This window comes from Orbicella faveolata, unplaced genomic scaffold, assembly GCF_042242905.1.
Source record: "Orbicella faveolata isolate gen_17 unplaced genomic scaffold, um_ofav_v1 contig_26, whole genome shotgun sequence".
In the NCBI taxonomy this organism is placed as follows: domain Eukaryota; kingdom Metazoa; phylum Cnidaria; class Anthozoa; order Scleractinia; family Merulinidae; genus Orbicella; species Orbicella faveolata.
In genome coordinates, this window is record NW_028301554.1 from 12,694,695 (window position 1) to 12,722,641 (window position 27,947).

Genomic DNA, 27,947 nt, shown 5'->3' on the forward strand with positions numbered 1-27,947 from the left:
GATGTCCTTGGTGGTTCGAAAAATCGAGATTCCACGGTAAACTTAGACGTGATTTGTAAGTTCAATATCAGAAGCCTCTAAGGATGCCTACCTTGTGATAACCAATCAGGATGTTAGCGTAGTCTGTCTTTGCCGGACTGAAATTTTAATTTTAGTTATAAAGGCTTCACCTGAGTACAGTTCATAAACTTCTATGCCATCACTAAATTAAAAATTCAATAGATATTCGATAATGGATCTGTGCATAATGTAGTAAAAAAAAAAAAGAAATATCATCCCTAAAGCTTTCTCACACTGCAAATGCCCCCTCCTTAAAGTTTTCCCAAATAAATAAGCTTCTTCTAGGGTACGTTGGCCTCAATTGGACTTGAAACGTCGTAGAATGGAATATTCTGGAGAAAAACACGCTGCTTCATTTTCGCTACCGACTGAAGCAAAATTTAATAACAAATGATGTACGTTTACAGGGCCGTGGCTAGTAACAGGCGAATCGAGGCAGTTGCCTCCGTCATTTTTCTCGTTTTTTCAAGGGAAAAAGTAAAACATTGCTAGCAAATAAGTAAACAAACAAATAACATTGCCTCAGTCATATTTTTGTCTGGCTAGCAAAAAATTAAATGAGCAAAGGAGACTTGCTGAGAGAGATTTATAGACTTGTACTAGAGTGCGCGCATGCCGCCATGAGCTGGGCAAACACTATCCGCCAACGCTATTCTCCATGTCGTGTTCAAATTAACAGCAACAAGAAACAGCAAAACGCATGCAGGAGTCTGACGACTTGTTATATTGTCAGGAGTCTTGGCAAGATGCTTTTATTAAAAACTTTGCTCGCGGAAACACATGCGTGCTCTTTTACAGCTTTCCAATAACATTTCCAGCATCTCTTTAGACAAGTGCTTCCCTTTGTTCTTTGCCGAAATGATGTTATTCAGACTTAACAGATAAATAACATTTACACAGTGACAATTTCTGGTTTCTTAGCACAAACAGCTTTTGTCTTCTGCATAATTTTAGCAGGAAGCAACTTCCTTGACAAAGCAACAGCTGATATTAGACCTTCATGATCATGATCACACCGCAATCTATATTCTCCAGTGACATTTTGTAGAATCTATTGAACGTGAGAAAGGGCTAAACAAAATCGATATCAGCTGCAGTCAACCCACGGTAGGTGCAGTGACAATTATTTCGATGCCCAAGTAGTTCAATGTTCCATTTTTGAGATAACCTAGAAGAATTGTACAACAGTTACGTCGCATTTATAGGCTAAGCTTGCTATCAGTTATCTGATAATAGCATAACTCACTGACCAATTCTCAGGTAAACGCGCAATCCAATTGCCTAAACGAGGCCGCCTGAACGATCCCGATAGAACTTATCAATCTCAAAAAACTACGCGTTTTTGGGATGTTTGTGGAAAAAAAATAACCTTTACGTGTTTCATAAATCGGCCTGTGGGTTTTGATAAAACATTACACGGCTCGCTCATGCACGGCTTATATCGACTTTGACACTCTTCTCAGGGTTTCGTCCTTCCCAGCTATCAGCCGATAGAAACCTCGACCACGTTCGCCGTCTAATTGCGGAGTAAATAGCTGTTCCTTTTTTTTCAAATCGAGTGCGAGAAAAAATTATCAACAAACTGTTATCGCTTGAATCGATGTCATTTACAACTCGCTCAATATAATCCAAGTTCGTATAAAATTTATACCTCTGTATTTAAAGGGCACTTTATAAAAGCTGAGGTTAACGAGTACAAAAAGTTATTCTCTGTTCGGACTTCGTTCTCTATACATTAGGGTTTAGGTTTTGAATTTTTAGATTCTATTTTTTCTATTTACATTGCTCGTTTAAAGGTAAGGTTTGCATAAACAAAATTTAAGTCGCAGTTTAGACTTCTAGCCGGAAAGCTAAGTTTTACATATACAAAATTTGCTTATCAATTTAAACTTCGTTCTGTATAACCAAAATTTCCGTCACTGTTTAGTCTTCGCCCCACATAATTATCGAGCGAGCAAGATTTAATTACACGAAATATTATAGTTGGGAATTCTCGTATTATCTTAGTCCCTTCTTTTACATCGCTTATAGGGAATGAAGTCATTCAAAACAGTAAAAATACGATTGAAATCCATGCATTTCACGGCCTTTTATGGAACTACTGAACATTACATTTTGTAGCCATACAAGCTCCTTGTGAGTTGTTCTGACATTAGGGAGCTTAAGCAAACCACGATGACGACGGCAACGAGAACGTCACTGAACAAAAGGTTTCATGAGCAAAACAATAGCTGTGCACGTGTGTTATAAATCTTTGTACATTTCTTTGCCGTCCTCTTCAAAACAACAACGTGAAATGACCAAGTTCTGCGTCGTCTACGGAACGTGGACGACGACGGCTAATTTTTCGTATTTCGATTTGGAATTGAACGCCGTCGTTGCATATTTATCTTAAGCACGTTTTTAGAGCCATCGGCGTACCGAACTGATCTAGACAATCGCGAATTTCGCCTCTAAAATATAAATTCATTTTTCACTAGGCGTCGTCCTCGTCGTCGACGTCGTCGTTGCTTAAGCTCCCTATTATTTGTTTACAACATTTTAGATCGTATTGTTATAGTTGTCTGGAGGGTATGTGCTTGCTTCTTTCGTTTCTCTTCCTTCCTTGTTTTTGTCGTTTCCTCCCAGTTGTTTTACGTTCGAAGTTTTCAGCTCGAAAAAGTGGATTAGTCTTTTATGAGATATCAATGGCGTGTTCCTTGATCCACCCCGATTTAATTTAGGTATGGCGTCATTTTTGGGCGGTACAAAATTTACTATTTAACCCGAAGGAGGGAACTGTAATTACTAGGCTGAAATCAATAGCTACCACACAGTCAGTAATTTGCCCGTGCACTATCGGGACCGAGTGGCTGAGTGTGGGATAGATTTCAAACAGAGCTAAACGAAACACAAGGCGCCATGTTTGCAATTAAAACGACTGCCTGATAAAGTGACCAATTTCCAGATATATTAAGTTCTTACATGGCTCCGAGACTTGGACGAACAAAACAAAGAAACTAATTATAATCCCTCAATCCCGATCCGATTTCTTTTGTTTCATTCCTTAAGCCCCGGAGTCAAGTTAGTCGTGGCGGCGCCAAGCTGGAATTTTCAATAACATATCGAAACTGACCTGATACTTCCTAAGGACCGACATGCGATATATGACCTAACCCTGAAGAAGATAGCAACTGACTCGTGGTTGACTGTGGTTTCACAGTTTTTGTAGCTGTAAATTAAACACTGCCTTTGAGCTTAAATTGTGCCTGATGAAATGAAAAACGAGTGACATGTTTGTAAATTGAAAGACTAGCACATATACGAAATGAGTTCAAAACTATTTATTTCAATATTTTGTATGTTGAGCGAGAACACGAGCACTTCGCTGCTATAGCAACCAAATGTGACGTCACTCGTAAATACCCTATGCACATTTGAAATAGTTAATCTTTAGGTTCCATTGTCTTATCAACTGCATAAAATTTTTTGCGAACCCAATTTGAGCTGCACAAAAAAAAGCGTTATGAGGACAAAATCACAATCGGGCAAGAAGTAGCGCGGCAGTATGGTTAATTTCATCGATCAACGTTCTCCTCAACGCCTTCTCATATGGTTTCATTAAATTTGGAGCTCGATATCCTTTTGCATAAATGAAACAAATAAGTTACACTCAATAGCTTTCTTATTATTTTCAATCGTGGTTTAAAATCTAAAAAATTTCAAGAGAGTCTCAATGGGTTGGTGGCTTTTACGACTAAGGTTAATATTTTGGCCTTAACTGCTATGGGTCTTTTATTTTCCTTACGGTTAACACAAACCTCAGATATTAATTACCATCGTTTTAAGAAGTTAAAAATTAATTTTCATCATATAAAAAGGGCGAAAAATTATTTCGATTACTGTAAAACATGCTAAAGGTCTGAGGACCATTTCGGGATAGAAAAAGTATTGTTCATGCATAATCTGTAAGAATTGTAAACTAATATAGTTACTACCAAGCTCCCGGCTCAGTTTCCCTGCACTATACAAGACGAGACACAAAAACGTCTTTACAAAAAATCATATGAGACTTCAACTTTATTGGCCAAATTGGTTTTACGGTTAGAATTGTTTACGGCTAACGGTTAAAATTTTCCAATTTTTACTCCTAAGGGACTTGTCAGAAATTAGCAGGGGGAAGGGGTGGGGGAGGGAGCTGGAGGTTTTCAGTTAAGCGATGAAAATGAAATGACCCTTCCAAGGTAAGGGATGAAAATGTCCTGACCCTCCCCTGAAACTCGCCCTAAAATTCCATGACCTTCCCCTGGATAATAAAACGTCCGAATTTTATATACAGTGGTAAAAGTACTTTTAATCATGATGGCAGCACTGCTGATGGTGATGCTGTCAGAGAGATCAGTTCTTCTGAGTGATATATAACAATTGATATACTAAAGAAAGCACAGTGAGCCGTTTTATAAATTTGGGTTTTGCATTTATACTTTCAACAGCTTGTCTTTTTAATACGTCAGGGAAAAATTGCATGCCTTCATTTTCATACATACTTTGTTATCTTGTAAAACATAATATTAAAGCATCCCTTTACGATAATGATGGCTTAATTTCTTGTGACCCTTCCTCTTTTCCTGTCATTTTTTTTTCATAACCCTCCCTTTTATGCCTGCAACGCCTGCAAAGCCTGTAATGCTGTTCAAACTTTAAATTTTGATTTAAGTTGAACTGTGACCCCCCTGTTTTTCACCCCCTCCCCCCTGTTAATTTCTGACAGATCCCTTAGGCCTAAATTTTTAGCCTCTTAGTACGGCTAGCCCCCATTGAGACCCTCTTTCCAGACGAAAACCCAAGGGGACGGTTACTTAATTTTAAACACGTATGTTTAAAATTTTTTCTGAGACCCTTAAAGACATATTACGTGTGTCATGTTGACAGCGTTTTACTTAAGATGCTTTTAGTTTTCTTCAAACTGGACATGTACTCATTTTCAATTTAGACGAATAATGCAATTTTGAATGAAGCAAGCAAACAAAGATACAAAGGTGCTGGATGAGTGTCTCTGTCATAGTTTTTCCTCTTATTTATTTTACTTCCTGGCCGTGTGTAAACTGATTCATCATCATGCTATGTTTCTGTGGCTAAGCCCCATTTGAGAAATAAACAAATACAGTCGAAACAGTCGGCCACCTCTCTACAACGGCTACTTTTATTTTTGTCCTGGTGGGTGGTCTAACCTACAACGGCCACCTCTCCACAACGGCAACGGCCACTATAAAGCGTCCCAGCCGCCAAAATAATAAGCATTTTATTAAGATAAAAATGTTGCACCCCTGAAAATGTACCGGTGTCATATTACACCCCTATCTCCCCATAACGGCCACCTCCCTACAACGGCCACTTCCTTCTGTCCCCAAGGTGCCGTAGTGAAGAGGTTCGACTGTAGTTCATAAGCAAAATGAACTGAAAAAAAGATTTCACTTCCATATTGATACACGGATACTCAATGAATACTGCAATTTAAAAGAAACATCAAAACGCTTTTTGATAAGACAAATGATTCTTTCAAAGATTTGGAGGGCGTAGGGGGAGTTAAAATTATCAAATTCAAATTGTTGATAAAAACAGCACGCTTCGTTTTGTTTTTGATGTACTAAATGATTTCAAATGCCCTAAAGTGTTGTATTAATATGCTTTTTAAGTCATGATTAACGATGTTAAAAGATATGTATGCTCATTGTTTTGGGGTTAATGGAGCTACAGACGTGCACATGTAGCTTAGACCTTCTCTCGGTCCGTCACGCAAACAACTGAACGAGTAGGAAGCTACTTAGTCGTGGGTTTCTAGTGTAAGAGGGATATAGTTCATATTGCTGTGAACTGTTTTATTCCAGTATTTTTATGGCGAAGTTCTCTACTGAAGTTGAGAGAATAATACAATATTAACCTTGGAGCACGCTATAATGTAAAAATCATACCTTACAATATCAGCACGGTTTCATATTCGCGACATTATTATGCAAGTAACTCCATGGAAACGTGTTCCAGTAACATTTTCCTCTAAGTAGGTTGACTCTACACGTAAGTTGTCTGCTCGCAACGAAACGTTGGCTATTGTTACAAGTAACAATTTCAAAACATTTCCTTTGTAACATTAAAGATTATCTGGCCAGGAATAAATACTATCGTAAGTTATTGAGACAGAGACAATTGCCTCATGTATGATCAGTTAGCTTCATCCCAAAGTTGTTTATAACCATTTACATATGTACTGTTTTTTGTTTTTTTTTTCTTTTTTTGCTGCAACGTTCGTGTTTGGATGTTTCAAAGTTCCCTAGTTTTTGTTTGCTTTCCCTGTTTTGTATATAGCAAATTACGAATTAAGAAAATTACAGTACATATGTTATGATACTTTGTTATCTGTTCTATCATAGTTTTATCTAAAATCTGGTATCATATCAGACTTTTCCTTAGTTTTGAAACTGGGTAATGGCACAGAACGATTACTACAGGCAAAAATGATTATTGTCTACTTATGGAAAGCTGTCATGATCTTATCAAACTGTGAAACTCTTTGGCGTCACAAAACCATACTCATTTAAAACATCTCGGACTGATCACGAAAATTGAAACGCCGGGAATGACATGTAAATTAACGTGCACGTACTGCACAACGAAATCACCATCATGATTGATAATGTAGGTCTTTCTACGCCAAAAACATTTTTCATTGAAAGTAAGATAAGCACTTTTACCTGAGGCGACAAGACTATCGAGTAGAAAACATTAAGAGAATTTCTAGAAATGTTTCCTGGGATTTCCGGAGACAAAACAGTCTTTCTTAACTGCACGCGACGTTTAGCCTTGAGGTTTTATAAAAGCACAGTTTCCAATAATCGTGCTTTGCGGAATAAAAGAATAGGCTGATGTGAAACTCTGTAAGGTTTGTAGCAAATAACAATTATATTTTGGTAACTTTTTATTCAAAGCTGAATTCATTGCAGTGTTGTCTTTTTTGCCTTATTAAATGACTTTCAGGCTTTATAACTCCTCGTCTTACTTAATAATGTGTTCGACCATTTGATCAGACCAACAAAATCCCTTTTGAAATGACAGAAGAAGGATACAAAGATTAATATATGTTATCGCATAAGTAACTTCACTGTTCATGACGGTGTTCTTTGATTATTTCGTGTCGTTTTACTTTAGCGGTACTTCATGATCGTTAATTTGCCGACGGCGCCACCTAAAAACTCGAATGGAATAAATCACAATGTCTGCCGACCCGCCAACATGTCTTAAGCTGAACCACTTTTTATTAAATGCAATTCGTACAGGCCACAATTTTTTTATAAAAAGATTCTTTTAAAAAGACTTTAAATTGCAGAAACAATATTTTTAGACTCTCGACTGAGCAAAACGACAGCATGACAACTTTTATGGCGCACTGTCATTTTGAGGCGACACATATTAAATTGCAAAAATCTTGTGTTGACTCTGCAACGTCTCAATTAGTTTACGCTTGTGGTAGTTGGTCGACTTAAGAGCTGTCATCTAATATGCGGAGGTTATATTATTTATTTTAATTCACTCATATAAAGAACATTTTACTTCATTTCACGTTATTGCAAGAGTTTACCGAATGACTAAACCACGCCGCGACCACGAAAGCGAGAGACAGCTAGGTACAGTATTCTAAATACAATAATTTGCATCGAAAATTATTTCTTTCCATATTCATGCTTTTTAATTTTAAATTCGGTCAAGCTGAACAAACTATACCAGTTGCAAGGCGGCGACATCTTTCTTCTAAGTAATAAAGTCCTAACTAGCTCTGTTCAAACAAGGCACACTCAGAGGGCCGGCAAATTATTCTACTCAAAGCGTTTTCAATTTTTCTTTGCTTTCTATCTAGTTTACTTCAGTACAAGAAACGGGAGTAGGCCGTGGTTTCCATGTGGAACTTTATTTATATTCCATTAGAAATTTGAGCTTTTGTGCCTTTTGGTTTTAATGCTACTAAAATTCAACCCAGTTAATCAACCATTTGTTTTTAGAAACATAAACATGCGGAAGAGGCCGAAGCTACTGAAATTGTTGGTTAGAATTGTGATATCATCCCAGCTTGAAAATAAGAGATGTAAGTATTTCCTTCGAATGCTAATTTAAGTTTTTCGGTGTTATTATTTCTTGGAATAGCGTTTGTCTTTGAAGTTCATTATGGAAACTAACGGTTAACAGTCATGAAGCCCATAAACATTTTGGTTTCTCTTCCAACAAAACAATACAATGACGTCTTCAGTTACTTGTACAGGTTATATTTTAGAAACAGAGTTGAAACAAACTTTTTTTTATTGCATCATTTGTAATGAATCACTCTTTCATTCGCCAGATGAGTGAGGTTACATTAGTGGTGCAACTCCTACACCAGCTGCTAATCGTGTCATGTGCTGAAGTCGGCAGAATTTATTTCTCCCCAACTTTGTTCGTTTGGACAAAAATGGAGGGGAAAGTACAGGGTTTTGTCGTTGTCTTATTTATATCTTTCTCAACGCTAACTGATTAATACTCAGACTTACATGAATATCATGTTCTTTTACGTTTTTTTTTATATGTTATAGTCAAAACATCCTCTATAAATACAAGGTAAAATGAGGATCTCCTATTTTAATTTTCCTTCAAATCTCACTATGTTTTCATATTGAAAGCGGCACTAAAAGCTTGTGAAAGTAAAGCCTCCGCTTAGGCCGAAGAGGTCCACACCGCCAAAGGTATTGCAGTTTTCGCGGCATCAAGCAAATTTTTAAAAAAAGTGCATTGTTGCTGCGAGTTCCTGCGTTCTTTTATTGTTATATAATCATTTCAATTACACAGATATGATATGAAAAAAAAAAAATCTAAAACTTGGGAGGCTTATGCAAAATGTAATGTCCCTTGTTATGTTACTTGACTTGCGTTTCGTTTAGTCCTTAGATTAATAATGACTTAAATGGTATATTACGCTTTAGTTGTGTTACGTTTACGTATATTTTATGTACCTTATTTTGCGTTTTAAGATCAGCCAATTGAAACAACGCTCGATTAAGCGTTCAAGTTAGCCTCCAGAACATCCCTGGATATATAGTTCCCTTGCTCATATTTGAGCTCTCCCAAATCCCTCTCCAACCTCGTTCCCAGGGTCTCTCCTCTCTCGCTCCGGGAGGGCGGGAAGATGAGAGACCCTGGGAACGAGGTTGACCCCTCTCGAAGCATTCTCGTCCCCATAGCCCTTTTCGCTCCTCTTAGCCGGCAGGGCCTTGGCACGAGCATCGAAGGGCTCTGGAGACATAGGATTTTCGAATTAATTCGAATTTTTTTGATTGGCTGTTTGAAAACAAAGAAATCTTGAACGGAAGTCAGAATGTTCGAGCGGATTGCTGGCGCGAAAATATGAAACAGCTGTGACCAGCGGTGTTAGAAATGGAGGACATGGAGGATTTGGGAGAAACCTCTCCCAATTCTCAACACTTGTCGCTTTTGCAACAAAACGGTTTTTTCAGAAACCCCGGTTGATATTTTAGGCGACAAAAGCAGCAAAGAGCCGGGTAAGAGATTAAGTTTGGCGATGGTTTACCAACGAAACTGTGCGAACTATGTAGAAAGGTGAAGAATATTAACGAATTCCGTTCTTTGTTGCTGGCATCACTTTCTTCCCAGGAATTCTCGATGGTAGGATCTTGTGTGAAAAGAGTTTGTGGCTCGCGACAGGTTGAGGAATCCCCTTCGTTGAGTCAGCGCTCTACTGTGAGGCGAAAAAGAGTGAACCGCGAAAGTGTCGAAAGTGGTCGGATGTGTCTTTTCCTTCAGGCAGCTTGAGGGCGATCAACATCACAACAAAAATCCCTCTCAGTTTAGACCTATTGCTTCCAAAAATAACACGACTGTACTACAGCGCCTTCCACAATTTTAAAAAGTTGCAACCTCTTATAAATGCGGACTTAGGGTTGGTGTGTCAGAAAATATGTCTAAAATATATTACTGTATTGTACTTGAAGGAAAACGGTGTGTAAATGGTTTTGTTTCCCGGCGAATAATTGTTAGCATATTTTTTTGCTTTGGCATCAATGGAAGGAACCATGGGAAGGCCAATAAGCGATTCCACTTTTCTTTGCTGGCCCCAATCTCCAAACGGGGAAGTGGAACTGATGATAATGATGATGGGTGGATAATGTTTCAGCTATGTACTGATGCAAAAAGTTAGGAAGTGTTCCTTTTGCAGTAAGGTATAATTAAATGATTTAGCTGAAATTAGTGTTTTAAAAACCAGGTCTCAGCAAGGCATCAATTTCAAAACAAATCTGTCACTGCATAAAACTATATACATTCAATTCTCAACTCTGATATTTGTGCAACTGAAAACAGACATTAAGATATTGTCTGTGTTTACCACCTGACAACTGATCACTGAGAGATTTGCAATCAACCCCTAAAAATGAAGAGACCTTTCTACCAACATTGAGGGTAGAAAAATATATAGAAAATAGAAAAATTTAGAGCAACTTGAGTTTTACTAAATAAATGACTTGATTTTCTCATTTCATGGGTACTTAAAAAATTAGTAACTGAGGAAATGTAAACACTAATAGTCTTATGGATAAAGTTTAAAAGTTTACAGTGGATTAGAAAATATACAATGTGTTCATCACTTACAAAATAGGGCCTAAGCAATGAAATTTTCACTTTTCAAGAACAAGTGGTCAACCCATGATTTCTCCTTACTGTAGTAGTAATGCATTTTCAAGTAGACAGGCCAATGTCTAAGTATTCCGAACCATTAGACAGCTGACCTGCAAATCGTTTTGCTTCACGGTCAACAAGCTCGCATTTAAAGGTGAAACAACGAAAATAAACGATTCAGTTGATTCATGCCAGGAGTCAAAAACAAAGGGTAACAACTGAAAAATCAATGACTTGCCAAAGCAGGTAAAAAATTAGTGTCTTTCTTCAAAACAACAATGTTCGTTATCTCCTCTTTCTGTTCAACACAGAGGGAAACATTCTCTAAATTGATACCACTTAAGGCTTGACACAAAGATTCCTCGAATCCTGGCTCGACGGCCGTCATTGACAATCCCATACAGTAAGTATGTAGAGACATTACGACTGCATACATGAAGGCCGGAAGTCCCAGAATCTAGGACTGGAAAATCCTATGTCCCCAAAGCCCTTCGATTCTCGTACCAAGGCCCTGCCGGCTAAGAGGAGCGTAAAGGGCTATGGGGACGAGAATGCTCTCGAAGCTGCACGAGCCTTGGGTCTTCTAGGGAACAACAATTTTACTCCGGCTGATCTTTGTCATCTATACCGTGATGTGGCAAACTATTGGTCAGCTGTGACATTCAATCATTTCTTCATAGGCTGCTTTGTATTCGGTAAAAATTTGCTAACATCCTGCTATTGTTTTGCTTTCCACAATATAATCATTATGACAATCAAAATTTAGTTTTCCACGTGTCTTTAACATTGTGCTGCGAATATAACTTCAGTTGCAGCTTTCAAAGTATTTTTCCATTGCTTTTGAAAAAGATTTCCTTTAAACGGACAAAACTGCTGATTTTAGAGATAACGTGTTTGTTCTTGTTTGGGGTGTAACAAGTTGTCACCCACAAGTTGTAAGTATATCATTGACTTGTATAAAGTAATGCTTGCTTTGGCTACCTTGAGTAATAAGTCCTTTTTGACCTTTTTAGGATGGAAGGTGACAGAATTTATAATCAGTTGTTCAGTACGATTAAATTGACACATCATACAAAGATAAGCGAATTGACTGTTACATTCTATTTTACTCAGGGTCTACGCTCTTCGCTTTTCATTACAAGAAGTAAACTGCACAACAGCGCTGACTAGCACAAGTATCCTGAACGAAGGGATCTTCCACTGACTACATTTTAACTCTTCACAACAATTTCTAAAGCTGCAAATCAACTTAGGCATCAATGGGAGACCCTACAAACTTTACCTCAGTTACTGAGACGGAAAAACACATCAAGCTGGGTTTATACGTGTTCACATTCGTCCTTGGAGTATCTGGAAACTTCCTTGTTCTTCTTGTCTTGTGGTCGAAAAAGCGGAAGTCGGTAAATGACATTCTTATTTTTAACTTGTCAATGTCTGACTTGACACTCATGTTGCTGTCTTTACCGGTTAACGTATTTCTCCTGGGTGGGGTCGACTTTCCAATGGTGTTCTGCAAGTTAATCTCTCCTCTTATGACTGCCACATTTAATGTGAGTATCTTTACTCTGACATTCATGGCCGTTTATCGCTGCCGTGTTATCATCAACTCTTTAAAACCGGAAATGCGTCACAGGAACGTCAACCTATGGATAATCGTTATTTGGATCGTTGGATTTCTGCTTCTACTTCCGCTTATCATCGTGGCAGAAACCGAAGAAAACGGGGGATGTATAGAGAGCTGGGAACCAGACCAAAGTCGCGTCTACACCGCTGTCCTGTTTACATTGCAATACGTCCTACCGCTGACAACCATTGCCGGCGCTTACGTAATGATTGGAATTGAATTAAGGAAAGCCAAAGAGCGGCACGACTCCGACGCGCAGGACCGCTTTGCTTTAGAAGTACGACGAAAAGAAGACCTCCAAATTATCAAGATGATGGGCTTGATAGTAGTATTATTCGCTCTCTGCATGTTACCAATTCAGATCGCGTGGTTAATTGCGGATTATGGAGCTGAAGGACATAAGAAAGTTGGCCGTGTATTATTAAGAGTTGCTGATATCGCAGCCTATTTACACGCCTGTGTTAATCCCATAGTTTATGGAACTATAACGAAGTATTTTCGTCGTGAGTATATAAGATATGTAAGGGCTGTTTTCTGCTGCCGTAAACCGTGGTAAATTAAATCAACTCGAATTAAGTTGTTCAGGCATTTTATTTGCACTGAAAGTAAAACTCCAATAGTATTATACATTCGGTGGGGGTGGTGTTCAATGTCGTGATCGTTCGCCTTTGAATAATAACATACTTAGCAAAACAAGTTAACGGAGATAAACACTGTATATATGCCGGTCATTGATTTTACCTTTGCCTTTGCCTAAATGCCAGTAACCCTTGAATAAATTGGAACCAATCACAAAAAGAGAAACATTTTTTCTCTTGCAGAGAGGAAATCTTCCATTTAATGGTGAATTGTTTAAAACTATTAAAAATATGTTCTCGTCTTAAAGAAGGTTCCTTGTAGAATAACAAAAGTTAATGAAAGGGTTAAATATTCTTAAATACGTGAAAAGCTAATTTAAAATCATATGTGATTGACGTACAGGACCTTTTCTAACGCCAGATGACTTTTTCTTTGTGAGAATTTAATTAAAGTAAGCCGCGGTGAAAAGGGACCTAAAGGATCTCAGTGGAATTGATAGGTCGGTGTATCCTTTTCTGTTTTGTGTTCTTATGTAAGGCGTCTGTAAATTGAATACTACAGGTAATTTTCCTCATTCATTATTCAAGGTATTTGCTACTGAATTTTGAAAGACCCTTGAGTTGGCAGGCATGTGTCACTGTTCGTGAAATTCAGTTAATCCCATTGGCTGGTTCAGAGAGTTTCCAGTGGTCTGTAAGCTATCGTGCGGAGAGAATTTTATTAGCTGTTAAAATTTCATCCAACGAAAAACAACGCTTTTCCTGGGTGGTCAACGAAATTGAAAATTGTGAATTTCGGAAAGTCGCAAAACATATGTCTTGATCGAGGCCTGGTGGTTTTACTGAAAATCATGAATAACAGCACATCTGAGGCAATAAGAAAAATTTCACTACTCGCGCGACACAAGAACAACTTGTTATGGCTGAAAGCGACCATTGGGTTGTACGTTTTAACGCTGGTTCTTGGCTTCTTAGGAAATTTGATTGTTTTGATTGTCATTGCGCGCAAGAAAATACGAATGTGGCGTCCACATGAAACATTCATTCTCAATCTTGCAATATCTGATCTAATGCTTATCACAATATTTCTTCCTTTTCAAATCTACATCTTCTTAGTGGAATTTCATTCTTCTGTGTTCTACTGCAAGTTTATCGCATGTTTGATTACAGTGGCTTTGGGAGCGAGCATCTTTACCTTAACTGTTATGGCGATTCAACGTTGTTATGTTATCACAAACCCGTTCAAACATGGAACTATATCGCAACAATCAGTTATAATTTGGTTAGTTCTAGTATGGATCCTATCTATTGTGTTAGTGGTACCCAGAATCCTCGTGTCCACAGCATACTCAAACCGTTGCATTCAGCAGTGGCCGAATCAAAGCATTAAAAAACTATACACCGTTAGCTTATTTATCGCACGGTTTGTGATACCGTTGTTTATCATTTCGATTGCTTATTTTCGCATTGCAAAAGACTTAGCACGTTCACCTGCTCCAAGATTTGACTTGGACGAGAACGGTCAAATAAAGACGCGTACTGCCAGGCGTGAAAATGTCGAGGTAACGAAAACTCTAGCTGTTATTGTTGTGTTGTTTGTGCTTTGCATGCTGCCTTTTCGCCTAAATATGGTTGTGATGTTGTTTGGAAACGAAGACCAAGTACTCCTAGCGCGAACGATGCGCCGATACACGTCAATATTAACAGTAATTCATAGCTGTACGAATCCCATTGCGTATGGAACGCTCACAAAGACCTTTCGCAGTTGGTTAGCTCGATACGCGCGTTGGTTGAATTCGTTGATTCAATGTAGGCACTTACAACGTGAAAACAATCAAGAGGAAACTGTCAGAAGTTTGAAACGAACACGAAAGTCAAGCGAACATCTGCGGAAATTTAAATTAATCCACTTAATATCAGGCAATACACAGGGTATGAACTTGCCAGTTGAAACCACAGATACGAGATTACTCCAAGTGAGGTCTAAAATGATATATAGAAACAGGGAGAGGAAGGAGACTGCTGTATAACCAGGAGGAAATGATTTGGAAGGGACACATTTAATAACCACTTTGCCCTTATTAACAAGGCGAGGAAGGAAAAAGATGCCAACATTGTTTCAATTTTACTCAATGGAAACCCAGGCAATAAATTTACAAAAGCGTGATAATTTCAGCTTACTTTACCTCCATCATCTGACTGTCGTCTAAAAGAAGGAAAATTTTATTCATTTTATTCTATTATAGTTGATTATAGTTGCAACATGATCGGAACGTACGGGTTGGCGTACAAAGAAAAAATTTCAAAAGGAAATCAACAACTGCAGGAAATCGAGAGCGTTGACCATCGAATCGTAGCATACAGTGAAACTTGTATTAAGAGGACCCCATATCAAGCGGACACCCTCGGACACCAGCTTGAGTCCCTAAATTTTCTTCTACTGTAAAATAAACCTGTATTCAGCGGACACCTCTGTTAAGCGGACGCGGACACCAAATATTAAGCCATTTTATTTAGTCAGGGAGCAGGAACCGAAAAATGGGAGTTTCGTTCAACCATCACCACAGAAAATGTTTGACACCTGATTCTTGTCGAGAAAGACCTCCTGATCAAAGCCAGGTAGTTCGTAAAGTTGAATTGTGGTATAGGTTTCGAGTTAAGGGGATGTTTTCTTGCCAAGCCCACGGCTGAGCATGGAAACGAGGCTACACAGTCGAACACAGTTTACATCGATATTTCTTCGTGAAAATCTACGAAATCAGCCACTTAAATTCATTAAGAGCAGCTTCGCCTAAATATCAACTAGACTTGGAAATAGCGAAAAAATCGAATTTCTTCAAACTCGCCCAGAATGAAGCCCTATGGGCACTAGTTACAAAAATATCGTTTTAAGTTCGATAAATCAAAAATTATTTTTTTCCGCAATTTTTTCGTTTCGATGCCCCAAATCGGCCAAAATCCATCGAAAATGAGCGGCATATTCAGAGGCTCGTAAACTCAAAAGCAAAAATCTTCATTACAAACTGATTGCACGTCGTATTTGTACTTCCTTTCTTGTCTATTTAGAGCTAAATAGATCGTGATTTGATTACAACTTAAATATTTGACGAATTTTTTAAGTTAACGACCCAAGACAGCTTTACAAGAGGTCTACATTTAGCCTATTTTCAAATGCTAAAAAGGCGTTCTGGTACACGGCTTTTCCCGAAATGACCAGTTTGGTTTGAAAGAGCATTGTTTCTTCTTCAAATTACTGAAATAAAATTTTTGGGTAAATACAATCGTGTGCGCTGAGATAGCGAACTAAATGCAGCACTTCGTCCTGAAAACGTGACCTTTGACCCAAGCGTAACGAAACCAATTACTGCAAGAAAACCCGGAAGAAAAGCAAACGTTCCGTTATTTTGAAACAATTTCTAGTGATATCTCTCCGAAACCATGATTGCAAGAAACTATTTCCAGACATGAAATCTTGCAGGGTCAAAGACGGAGCTAAAGGGCGCATTTTGACACAATAACTTTGTTTGCTGAGAATTGAATTGCAGTCAATTCCAGTGAAACTTGCAAACTTGACGTATGTTAGCCGATACTTACCTGAATATTTATATTAATAGAAGAGTCGTCTTCTTGGATTAACCTTCAAAAGAAGCTGGACCCAGATTTGGACACCTCAAAAAGAAGAAATGTTTAATATTCCGTGACCTACCCGATGCTATAGATTCCATGCACATGCCAACCGCATGTTTGTCGTAAAACCAACTGAACTCCACTGACAGTTTCCATGGGCAACCCCAAAATAAGCAATCCCCAAAAATGTAAAGTGAAATTGGCTGTCTTCATGAACAGTTAGAAGCTAGAGTCAAGTTCTATTACCTTTAAAAAGTGCTTGATTTTATTTGTTTGCGTCGACTTTGTTTACTACTCTCACGTTCTAATGCCGCGAATCATACAATCGGTCACACCAAAACAGAGGAGACCGTGCAGACTGCAGACACTTGTTTGGGCTTTTCATTGTGACTCCTTCTTTTGGGTCTAGTTACAAAATAGTGTTAAATATATCTGAAAGTTTGTCATTTATCCACAGGCTGCACAAGCGCAGTATTTGACTTTTGATTCAATAGACAAACGCGTACAAGACTTTGTATGGGAAACTTACTCAGTCTGCACGGTCCGCAGTGTTTTGGCGTGACCGATACTACGCAGTATTCGAACGTGACAGTAACGACTGAGTGAACAAAGTAGAATCAAGCATTTTTAAAAGGTAATGGAACTTGACTCTAGCTTCTAACTGTTCATGAAGACAGCCAATTTCACTTTACATTTTTGGGGATTGTTTATTTTGGGGTTGCCCATGGAAACTGTCAGTGGAGTTAAGTGAGTTTTACGACAAACCTGCGGTCGGCATGTGCATGGAATTTAAGCTAATTTATAGCAGCGGGCAGCTCACGGAACATTAAACATTTCTTCTTTTAGAGGTTTCCAAATCTGGGTCCAGCTTCTTTTGAAGGTTAATCCAAGAAGACGACTCTTCTATTAATATAAATATTCAGGTAAGTATCGGCTAACATACGTCAAGTTTGCAAGTTTCACTGGAATTGACTGCAATTCAATGCTCAGCAAACAAAGTTATTGTGTCAAAATGCGCCCTTTAGCTCCGTCTTTGACCCTGCAAGATTTCATGTCTGGAAATAGTTTCTTGCAATCATGGTTTCGGCGAGATATCACTAGAAATTGTTTCAAAATAACGGAACGTTTGCTTTTCTTCCGGGTTTTCTTGCAGTAATTGGTTTCGTTACGTTTTGTTTGCCTCCAAGGGATTAGCCTCGTCTGCGTGCTAGATCTAAACTGATAAAAAGTGATATACAGTGAACAGTTTTCATTTCCAAAGGCTTTGCTAAGATGATAGCAAGAGCAAAAGAAAGTTAATTTAATAAAGAAGGGATACATATTTCGTTTTTGCGAGGTTGTTTTTCAAAACAACGGCGAAAGCACATTTGTTAATAGTCGCATATTTGTTACTGGTCACGTTTAAAATCACGTGGCCAATCACGTGACATACTTAACCACTTACAAATAAAGCAGATGTATATTTAATGAATTTAAGTGGCTGATTTCGTAGATTTTCACGAAGAAATATCGATGTAAACTGTGTTCGACTGTGTAGCCTCGTTTCCATGCTCAGCCGTGGGCTTGGCAAGAAAACATCCCCTTAACTCGAAACCTATACCACAATTCAACTTTACGAACTACCTGGCTTTGATCAGGAGGTCTTTCTCGACAAGAATCAGATGTCAAACATTTTCTGTGGTGATGGTTGAACGAAACTCCCATTTTTCGGTTCCTGCTCCCTGACTAATTGCACAAAACTTGCAATAAGCGAACACTTCAAGGGCATTTTACCTCTAAAAGTTCAGCTGTGACTTCTTTAACATTGTTCAGCGATGTCGTTTTAAAGATAAGTGATTATTCCAGATTGATGCATTGACTGACTGGACATTGTGCCATGAGCAGTCTTTGATATCACACTGTGTTATACTGTGTTACAAAAGGGTTGATACCAGTAATTAACTGTTATTGCACAACATATTAGAACCTGTTTTGAGCGGACACCCTGTACTACGCGGACACCCTGTATTACGCGGACACCAATGAGGGTCCCAAGGGTGTCCGGTTAATACAGGTTTTACTGTATGTGCTTATAACAGTCTGGTGTTTTTATAGGATATCATTGCTCTCATTCTCTTTGATGTACGCGTTCTCGTCTGCCTCTGGTAAAATCGCGTCAATGATTAACTTGACATTTACGCCCCTTTCTTCTTCAGGACATAAACAACCAGTCTATCGCGAACGTATTCTGTAGAATCTAATAAGTTATCTGTTTGGGAAAAAGAGAGTCTTCTTTTGAAACGCTGATTAGATTGTGTTCTTTTAGTGTTATATTTTCACTTTTTCCTGTTTCGAGACGTAAATCGTTTATTATTCTAATTTCCATCGCACACTGTTTAACTATTTATTATATGGCTAGCTCCGTGAGCGGGCAAGATGAATCAAATCCTGCGCTGTAACTGGCTACCCGAGCGGGCAAGATGGAGCTATCTTGCACGCTCGGGACTACCCGCCCTGTCCCGCAAGAAAAATTTCCGCGAAAGCCATATAATAAATCCTTTATTGACCAAGCTTGTTCGGTCAAGATGGCTGGATATTGGTCTCGTTCTTTTTTTGCGAGTTTATGGACCTCGACTCTATCTCGGTCCATAAACACACACACACAAAAAAAATAGAACTTGGCCAATATCCAGCCATCTTGACCTCACACTTGGTCAATAACCCATACTTATTGCTCGTTTTCTATTGGTATTGTAAACTGATGATGGATGATGTTTCATCCGAAACATGTCTTGTTAATGTAATATGAATTTCAAACACATCGGGTGGTTTTTGAAAGCTATATCTCACTTTGTACTTCTAATAAGCCTTGGTTTTATTACAACACTATTTATTCATGACTGTTCTATTAGTGTACGGAAGTTGCATGTATTTGTAAAACGGTATCTTATTCAAAGCCAAAACAGATTTTTATAATAAGGATATGCTCATCTCCTCAAAGATATCATATGACCCAGTTACGAAACCAATAAACAGAACTAAAAAGAAAACGCCTTACAAGTTATACGAGATTATCATTAAAATTTGATTTGAAACACTGAGCATGTTTGAACAAGAAATTGCTCAACCTTTAACACAGTAAGAATAATGCTTCAATTTTATAAACACAATTAGATTTTCACTATTAGATTAAAACCAATGAGACAGTAAGATCATGCAGCCCGAAATTATTTTGTACATCTCTAATATAGAAAAGACAAAATGTTAGGCGCTTTGAAAGTGTTTTGTTTGTCAGGCATTCTCACGTCGGTTGTGAAACTTTCACTCTTGACAGGGAGGAAATAGTATTCCTGAAAGGCAGGGTATACCTCAGCAAAACATGGGGATCTTCAAACCGCTGACACTCGTTCATTTTCTGGGTAATTTATTCCATATGTCTCTCACTTAGCCCTTTTCACGTTTTTCTAAAATGAAGCAAGATATAGTTACTTATAGATATAAGATACAACTTTCTGCAAATTTTAAAGACATCCTATGGATAGGATTCATAGCAATTTTAAACTTTTAAAAATTTAGGTCTCTGAGCCCTACCTACAGATTTTTTTAAACTTACAATTATTACAATTCAATAATAAAAAAAGGGTTTAAAAATTAAGGGTGTTTTTATCGGGCTGTATGGTTGTTAAATACTTGTGAAATGTTCGTGGCTAGTCTGACGCGGCGTTTCGTCTCGGCCAAGAGACTCTTCAGAGACCTTTAGAATTCAAAGGCAAACTCGTTGAGCATCACGCCCAAAGTCCCGTTCGCAAATTCTTGATGTTGGGCGTGATGTTACTACCTTGGCACGCTTATCGTATGTTACTACTATGTCTTTCAAGCCCAGTAACAGCTTCAGGAACTGATCCTTAGAAGTATCAGTGAAACTAGTTAACGCAACGTGTGACGAACAATGGGTCTTATCACGCAAAGGCCAACTGTATATTAAGCTTGTCATGATGGAAATGACTATAAATTTGGTCTAAAAATTTTAGTTACTACCTTGGTACGTTTATTGTAGGTTACTATTATGTCTTTCAAGCCCAGTAACAGCTTCACATGCGATCTCCGTGACATAAGATGTCACCGATATTTGCTTGTGTCCAGGAATCGACCGAATCCGATCGATTGAAAAGCAAAGGTGCAAGCGACAAAAATGCACACTGTCGGCCACTAGAATACTTACTGAAAGCTTCTAACCTTGATGAATGCTTCCTCGACTAGAAGTAATTATAACAGAACGGCAAAAGCGATCAAAGAAACAAAAAAGTGCCACTACTCGGTCACCTGTAAACAGGGTAAACCTCCACTATTCCGCTACCAGCGCGCGCGATTTTCCGCTGAGCGAGCACATGTCAGTTTCATCTGTTATAACACAGCTGCTGATTGGCCAGAGAGCGCCATATAAGAAGATTCCTAATAGGCTGTTTCTTAATGCGAATGATGGAACGATGGAACGATGGGTCGATGTTTAAAAACATCCTATAAATAGATTCAGAGCAATTTTAAAGTTTCAAAAACTTTAGGTGGTTCTGAGCCCTACCTACAGTTTTTTTTTAAACTTAAAAGTTGTATCTTAACACCATCATTACAATTCAATAATAAAAAAAGGGTTTCACCGAGCCCCTTTTGAATTAAACGTTCTTAAATCTAAAATTAAGGGTGTTTTTAGCAGGCTGTATATGGTTATGTTGAAAATTACCACAACTTATTAACCAATGATTAAACATTTGTGTGATACTAAAATGGTAATATCACTTGGGGATATTGACCTGTCAAAGTATAACTGCTCTCACTAGAACAAAGCATGCAGGATTTATTTAGCATTGTCTTTGATACATAATCAGTTATAAAATGCCAAACGTCTGATGTTTTCCTGGTGATCGAAATTCGTTTTCACCGTTGACAAGGTGGAAAGAATACTCTTGAGGTACCAGGTCCCATTATTCTTAGTAGTATGTTGGAAGCTGAAATCCTTCGACACGTGCAGTAGTTTGGGTTGTTTGTTCTTGAATCTGCTTCATTAGACGAGTGTCTTCTAGCTTTGCACTTCGCTCTTTGGTTTGAGAACCACACCTATGGCCCAACAAACAGATACAGTAGGTTAGAAGATCTTGGCTCAATGATCACACACCTGGCATATTTGCATAATCGGAAAATATGCTGAAATAGAACATGCACCTGAATTTGTGACTCAGTAACTCCAATTTTTCTTGCTAGATGTTCTCTCCCTGACACAGATGGGTACTGATTGATTCTAAATACTGTTTCAAGTTCATGTAGTTGGTGGCTCGTGTACTTGGTGCGTTCTCTTCTCTCAATCCGCAGCGGAAAAGTTTCGCGTGAGTCTTCAGCATCCTGTGTATTCTCTGTGATGGCCAACAAAAGGTATGTTTATTATTAGTAACGAATCACTACCATATCCGCCATTTATATGTGAAAGACAATGGCAGTCCAGCTGTCAAAAAGTTTTTGTGTGGTTTTTTTCTACGTCAACAAAGACTAGAGTGGTTACCTTAGCATATTCTGAGATGCCGTTTTCTGTAGGGTCCTAAAGGGGGTGAGAGAATTGTGCCAATCTCATTTCTTAGCCTAAATCTCAGTACCCAAACTAAATTGTATTAGACTAATGCTCTTTCCCCAGAAACATCCAGACCCTGCCGGGAGAAAGAAACCAGGTCCTTCGGCTTCGGAGGTTGGGTCACATGACATCTATGACACGTGCAACAGGGTATGGAATCCAAACTGTTCAAAGACAAATATGGGCAATTTAAAGTTTTCGTGGTTTAAAGGGTATCTTATCGTTATGAAAGAGTTGAATACACTTTAACCGGAAAGTTACAAATGTTAGCCAAAAAAGATGTCTGGTTTCCTCCTTTTAGACCCATTGTCTCCTCCATAGGCACTTATAACTACTTAGCAAAGTATCTTTGATGTTTAATTAAGCCCCACATCTCGTCAGAGTTTTGTGCTACAGATACTTTCTCTTTTGTTACGGAAATTTAAGATGTAGCTTTTAGTGAAATATTTTTGGTCTCATATAATGTTATTAGTCTTTTTACAAGTATTTCCTTTAACTGAAAGCATTGATTTAGCTGTCAATGCTATTTTAGAAAGTAACACTGGGTCAGGCCTCATACTCAACAAAATTCAACTTAAGGAACTTTTTAATTTTACTACTAGCCACACTTATTTTTCATTCAATGGTTGCTTTTTCGATCGAATAGATGGAGTAGTTATGGGTTCCCCTTTAGCCCCCATGTTAGCCAATTTTTTCATGGGTCATAATTAATAGCTTTGGTTGAAGAACTACACTAGTCCTAAGGTACTATAGTATCGTAGATAGGTAGATGTAATTTGTTGTTTCAAAAACTTTAAAGATGTCAGTTTGTTTTTTAAATATCTTAATACCTGCCATCCTAACATTAAGTTCACTATGGAACAGAGGAAAAGGGTCATTTGCCATTTTAAGATATATTGTTATTTAACCGTTTATACGCTTCGCGTATCCACGACTAAAAAAACTGCTTCTTCAGAGGCACTATGATCCTAGTGATTTCGGATCGTTGATCCTGATCCGGATAATCCTAAAGGAACCCAACCTACGTAAATCTGTTCATTTTCTGATGTTTCACTGCCCTACAATAACTGGAGACATTTTGCGTCGATAAAACTTATAAATCAATAAAATCGATAAGAATAATTTAAAAATCAACACTCACAGAGTATCTTCTTATAAAGTCCCGATACAATTTATTAATTTCAATTATATTTTATCGATTCAACAAGCCGGCATTAATGACACGAGGCAGCCCAAAGGCCCTTTTATTGACATCTGAGGTGGTCGTGAGAACAAGTATGAACTTTGCTAATTTGGCTAGCTTTCAAGCTTTAGAATTCGTGGCCCAAAGAGCGAGCAAGCGGGTGCAATTCTCCTTCCCAGTTTCTAAGCTCTCCGCTAGAAACGCCTGGCACTATGAACCCGACTAAGAAAGGGTCTGACTCGGACTTCCGTGTAATAAGACTATGGGATGCTTTACTGTTTATGTATAACTGTTTTCATTCCATGAAACGTGATATTGAATGGCTTTTTGAGATTTTATCCATTGTCACAGGCTAACTCCCTATTTTATTGCCAGAGGCAAATCCCAGTTCCCATTGCACCCCATAAGAAACCTCATTAAGGTAATTTACAAATCAGTGGTTTTCAAGCTTAAGGAAGTTTTGAGTATCCTCCTGATAACTTTGGTTTCCTTTTCCTCAACCGAAAAATGTGACATAAACAACATCCTTACTCGATGATGAAACAAAAGTACACCTCGATCGCACGTTTATGGACTATGGACAACAGGCAAATTTAATCCCCCAGTTCCAGTGAACCTTAATAAGTTATCAAAATATAACATTTTACACGGATGCACCATCAAATTTGTCGAGGGTACCCTGTTAAGACATCCATGCAATAAAAACCATCAACCTTGAATAAGCGACATACATCCTAAAATACCGTTAAAGATAACTTAAAACAAAATTCAATCCTGAGAGGTTGGTATGAATACTGTGGAAAGACTTCAAGAAAAACAGCTTCAAAAAGAATTAAAATAAGCCATATCCTAATTTTGAAAGAAGTTATTTGGTCCTACTTTTATGCTTTAGCATCCACAATGGCTAGCTAAAGCCTTGTTTCTGTTTGTGTTTCTATTTTCCGAGCTTATCGTCCTCTGGTCTTGAAATGGTTGGACTTACATCTGAATTGAATTTTCGAAATAATTTCAGCCAAAAAAACATTAGCCATACCATGTAACATTAAAAACAGCGAAAGCTCCTGAGGCATCTTATAGTGATATGCTGCAACATCTTTCCATTTGTATTAGAACGTGCTTTAAAAAAACTTGAAACACTTCATAATTTCCCTGACCTTAAATCAGTTCTGTAAATTAATATTAGTAAAGGTTATGGAAATGATTGGAGTGTGTAAAATTTCAAATTTCAGACAACTAGCTATACTAATGGAGTGAACAAACATCAGACCTGTCTTCCAAAGAGTTAATCAGTTTGCAGAACTCTGGCACATAACATTTTGAAAGTGTATGTAAATATATTTTGTTTTCTTTCGACAACAATTTCTTGTTTTATTGAACAAAATAAGTTTCCTCTGACACATTTAACTGAATATAAATTAGACATCGTTTAATATTACAACTGATGTAAAGATCATAGAGCCACTAACTCCTCTTGGTTGGACTATTGCTTTCAGACTGCTATCAACGCATCCAATTTTATACATGTTGTACAGGTTATTAAGGGATTTTTCAAACTATGAAAGCATCAGTGTGCTACCGGAAGATTTTACGCTTAAGCTCTATCCTCTTTTTTTTTCACACGTAGACAGTGCAAACATTGCTTTTAAAAAAATTATCTTAAGACCTTAATATTGCAGTTTTTCATAACAAAAAAAATTGAAATTGATAACAATTAGAGCATTGCCTCTCAAAAGAAAATGGAAGCGAACTTCAAGGTAAAGGTTAGTTTCGTGTCCATTGAACGGTTTTCAATAACCCCACAAGGATCTAAGATAAACTGAAACAGAAATCTGTGAATCACACAAAAAACGCTAGCAAACTTGATATTATTACTGACCTGTCTGTTTCTGTTCAGCTAATTGTACATGGCTATCGGTGGATGTAGAAGCCATCGATGAAGGAATCGACGAGGAAGACCGACTCTCAAATGGCGGTAGGTTTAAGATACTAGCGATCGTGTAGGAATTGCTGTTACGTTCCCCGATATTTCCTGGCGTTATGTCCAATTCATCTTTATTCTTCAACAATCTACTGATGGAACTAAGAGAGGGAGGACTTTCCTTACTGCACAGGCTTTCTTGAACAAGACGATCTCGTATCTCCCAAGAAAACAGACCTGGTTGTTCCTTTCTGTACTCCATGATTCTCTGTGCTATTCGAGGAGTGATCACTCGGGGTCGGCCTACACTTTCTCCACCAGCTTGGATTGAGCCAGTTGTACGATACTTGGACAACAACTTACTAATACAGCCATGAGTGATCCGTAAACGACGACTTATGTCACAAGGACGAAATCCTTGGAGGGCTAACGCGAGGATTTCGTTCCGAATCTCTTTTGGAAGTGGTTTGCCGTTGATATAAGCACCTCCAAGCTGATTTAAGCGGTGTGAACCTAAAGAAGGCCATCACGACATCAGAATATGCGATTTTATGTATAAGGGTACAGTATGCTCGATCATCGTAGGAAATCAGAACGTGATTTGTTTATTTACCCCTGGACATCACAGGGTGAACCTGCCCACGCTTTTACACGTAGGAAAACGCAACTCAAAACTCATGTTCAGTCATTGTGTTTGTCTGATCTGAAGCAGACAAAGAGACAGTTTAGTCAAAGTGCCCATCGTATGTAAATACAAATTATTATTTTTCGTCGAGCTGCTGCATGCCAGAGATGACTTCAAGGGAAAATCGGACTTGGGCTAGTTGAACACGCAAATCAACTGGTATTTTTGTCGTGGTAAATTTCAAAAGAGTATTTGATTTTCCAGGACCTATGGCATCGAGATTGTTCAGATCGATTATTCATATTACGGCCAGTCGAAAACGGCATGGAAACTAAGAACTCTTTGAGTAATCAGTTGATGAAACTGCACTTGTAAATACAAATACCCATTCACTTGCATGTAATTTTGCCTGAAGAACCGAGAGAACCAAAAATTGTCCCAGCCAGCTAAAGTATTGGTTGCAAACTAGTTCACAGTTCTTACCGACAACGGGAAGTGCAGGATGATCATCCATATTAAACCATCCAAGCCACAGTCACTGCATGTCTAAGCATTGCTGAAAATGCTGCACGTCTCAGGCTACTCACATAGACCGCTCATGCGGTCACAGTCAGATCTCGAAAATTGTCCAATGAGGTCCAATAAGCATGCAGGCTCAAATTATGTCACACACCTGAACGAACCAAAACAGGATTTTTGTGGTCTGTTTGAATTTATTATGTAGCTCAAAACGTTTGCTTTGTGAAGTTTATTTATACTCTAGAATTTTAATGATTACGTTTTTGTATAACGTTCAAGTAAAACCGCAAAACTGGTTTCAAGTTTGCTTGTTGTTTCTTTCCTGCATTTTGTTTGTTTTTCCTATTTTTCTTCACTAATTGGTAAATATTTTCTCAGTTTTAGTCCCTCTCCTAAACTGTAGCATCAACCACTACTGACATATGTTCACGCTATTCTGACCGCCTCGTTTTATTTTCTACGGAAACCGCCCAACCCCTGTGTAACGTCAAGAACTTTTAAACAATGAAATGAAACTAAGAGGGTAAGTAGAACATCCAAACATGTTTCATTTGAGGTAAGTAGCAGGAGACATTGATGTCATTTCACGTAGACATTTCGTCATGATATTCCTACAGGCGCCATCTTCGTTCTGCCATCTACGATTTCTTGATTTTTCTAATACCAGAAAAATCCACTAAAAAACAATGACGCAAAACTAAATAAAGCTAAAATGTTCTAAAAAATGTAAAAATGACTACTTGAAAGCTAAATCTTGTTACTGTAAGAAAATTTTACATTAAGAAAAAAACGCCTTTCATGATGCGGTTGCCATGGATACATCAAGTTCTGAGTATAATGGCATGTTGTGTCTTCAAAACGTCGCCTAAAACTACTCTTAACTAGCTGTCGATCTCTTCAACAATTCACGTAATATCGTCAGATTTGTGTTCTACTATTGGCTTTCATTAGCTCTAAACCAGTTAATTAATTTAATTGCTTATTTACTTATCAGTTAACTTTTTTTATCGAAAATCAAGTTTTAAAAGTCCATTTCAAATGGGGCTATAATTCCTGTAAGGAACAAGTTTTTAAAATAATTTTGAAATTAGGTTCTATTATTGCAAGGAGTATTTAAAAAATTCCTCATACAAATTCACTTGTTTTGGGCTCTTGCACCGGACCAAGCAGCAAAAAGGGAAAGAAAGAGCTCACTTCAGTCACTATAACATATGTCACTCTAATATGTCTGTAATATGTTTACATGACTTTAACCTCCCTGGGTTATGTGTCATCTCATATCCAATGCTAGCCATGAATCATTTAAACATTTGAAACGCACAGGGCAAGAAGAGAGGCATCTTTGTAGGTTAGGAAATGTATTTCTTAGAAAGCTCACTCGAGGTGTGAATAGAACAAATTCAAACATAAAGCTAATTCTCTGGGAAGAGACTAGTGTAGATTTAATGGGCCAATCTAGAAAACCAGTCTAAATATTTAAGAGTAAGTACTATCATTAGGCACATTTCGTGCAACAAACAGCTTAATG

General features: G+C 38.0%; 3 protein-coding genes across 5 annotated transcripts; 2 read left to right on the plus strand and 1 right to left on the minus strand.

Moving 5' to 3' along the window:
- Positions 1 to 922: 922 nt before the first annotated feature.
- LOC110063345 (neuropeptide Y receptor type 1-like) lies at positions 923 to 13,177 on the plus strand. Of its 3 annotated transcripts, none has more exons than XM_020770321.2 (3): positions 923 to 1,167; positions 8,091 to 8,173; positions 11,863 to 13,177. In XM_020770321.2, exon 3 carries the CDS (start codon positions 12,009 to 12,011, stop codon positions 12,927 to 12,929), a length of 921 nt encoding a protein of 306 aa, XP_020625980.1. In that variant the 5' UTR covers positions 923 to 1,167; positions 8,091 to 8,173; positions 11,863 to 12,008; the 3' UTR covers positions 12,930 to 13,177. The 3 variants fall into 3 exon arrangements, with proteins under 3 accessions (XP_020625980.1, XP_089151856.1, XP_020625979.1); XM_020770320.2 differs by lacking the exon at positions 923 to 1,167 and adding an exon at positions 7,603 to 7,718; XM_089295730.1 differs by lacking the exon at positions 8,091 to 8,173.
- Positions 13,178 to 13,718: 541 nt separating this feature from the next.
- LOC110063344 (galanin receptor type 1-like) lies at positions 13,719 to 16,751 on the plus strand. The gene has a single exon (XM_020770318.2). It carries the CDS (start codon positions 13,803 to 13,805, stop codon positions 14,979 to 14,981), a length of 1,179 nt encoding a protein of 392 aa, XP_020625977.2. The 5' UTR covers positions 13,719 to 13,802; the 3' UTR covers positions 14,982 to 16,751.
- A 4,640-nt stretch (positions 16,752 to 21,391) lies between these two features.
- Positions 21,392 to 26,493, minus strand: LOC110063240 (segmentation protein paired-like). The gene is made up of 4 exons (XM_020770200.2): positions 26,384 to 26,493; positions 25,234 to 25,788; positions 21,775 to 21,962; positions 21,392 to 21,669 (listed from the first exon to the last, which is right to left on the minus strand). Exons 1-4 carry the CDS (start codon positions 26,412 to 26,414, stop codon positions 21,490 to 21,492), a joined length of 954 nt encoding a protein of 317 aa, XP_020625859.2. The 5' UTR covers positions 26,415 to 26,493; the 3' UTR covers positions 21,392 to 21,489.
- Between the last annotated feature and the right edge of the window lie 1,454 nt (positions 26,494 to 27,947).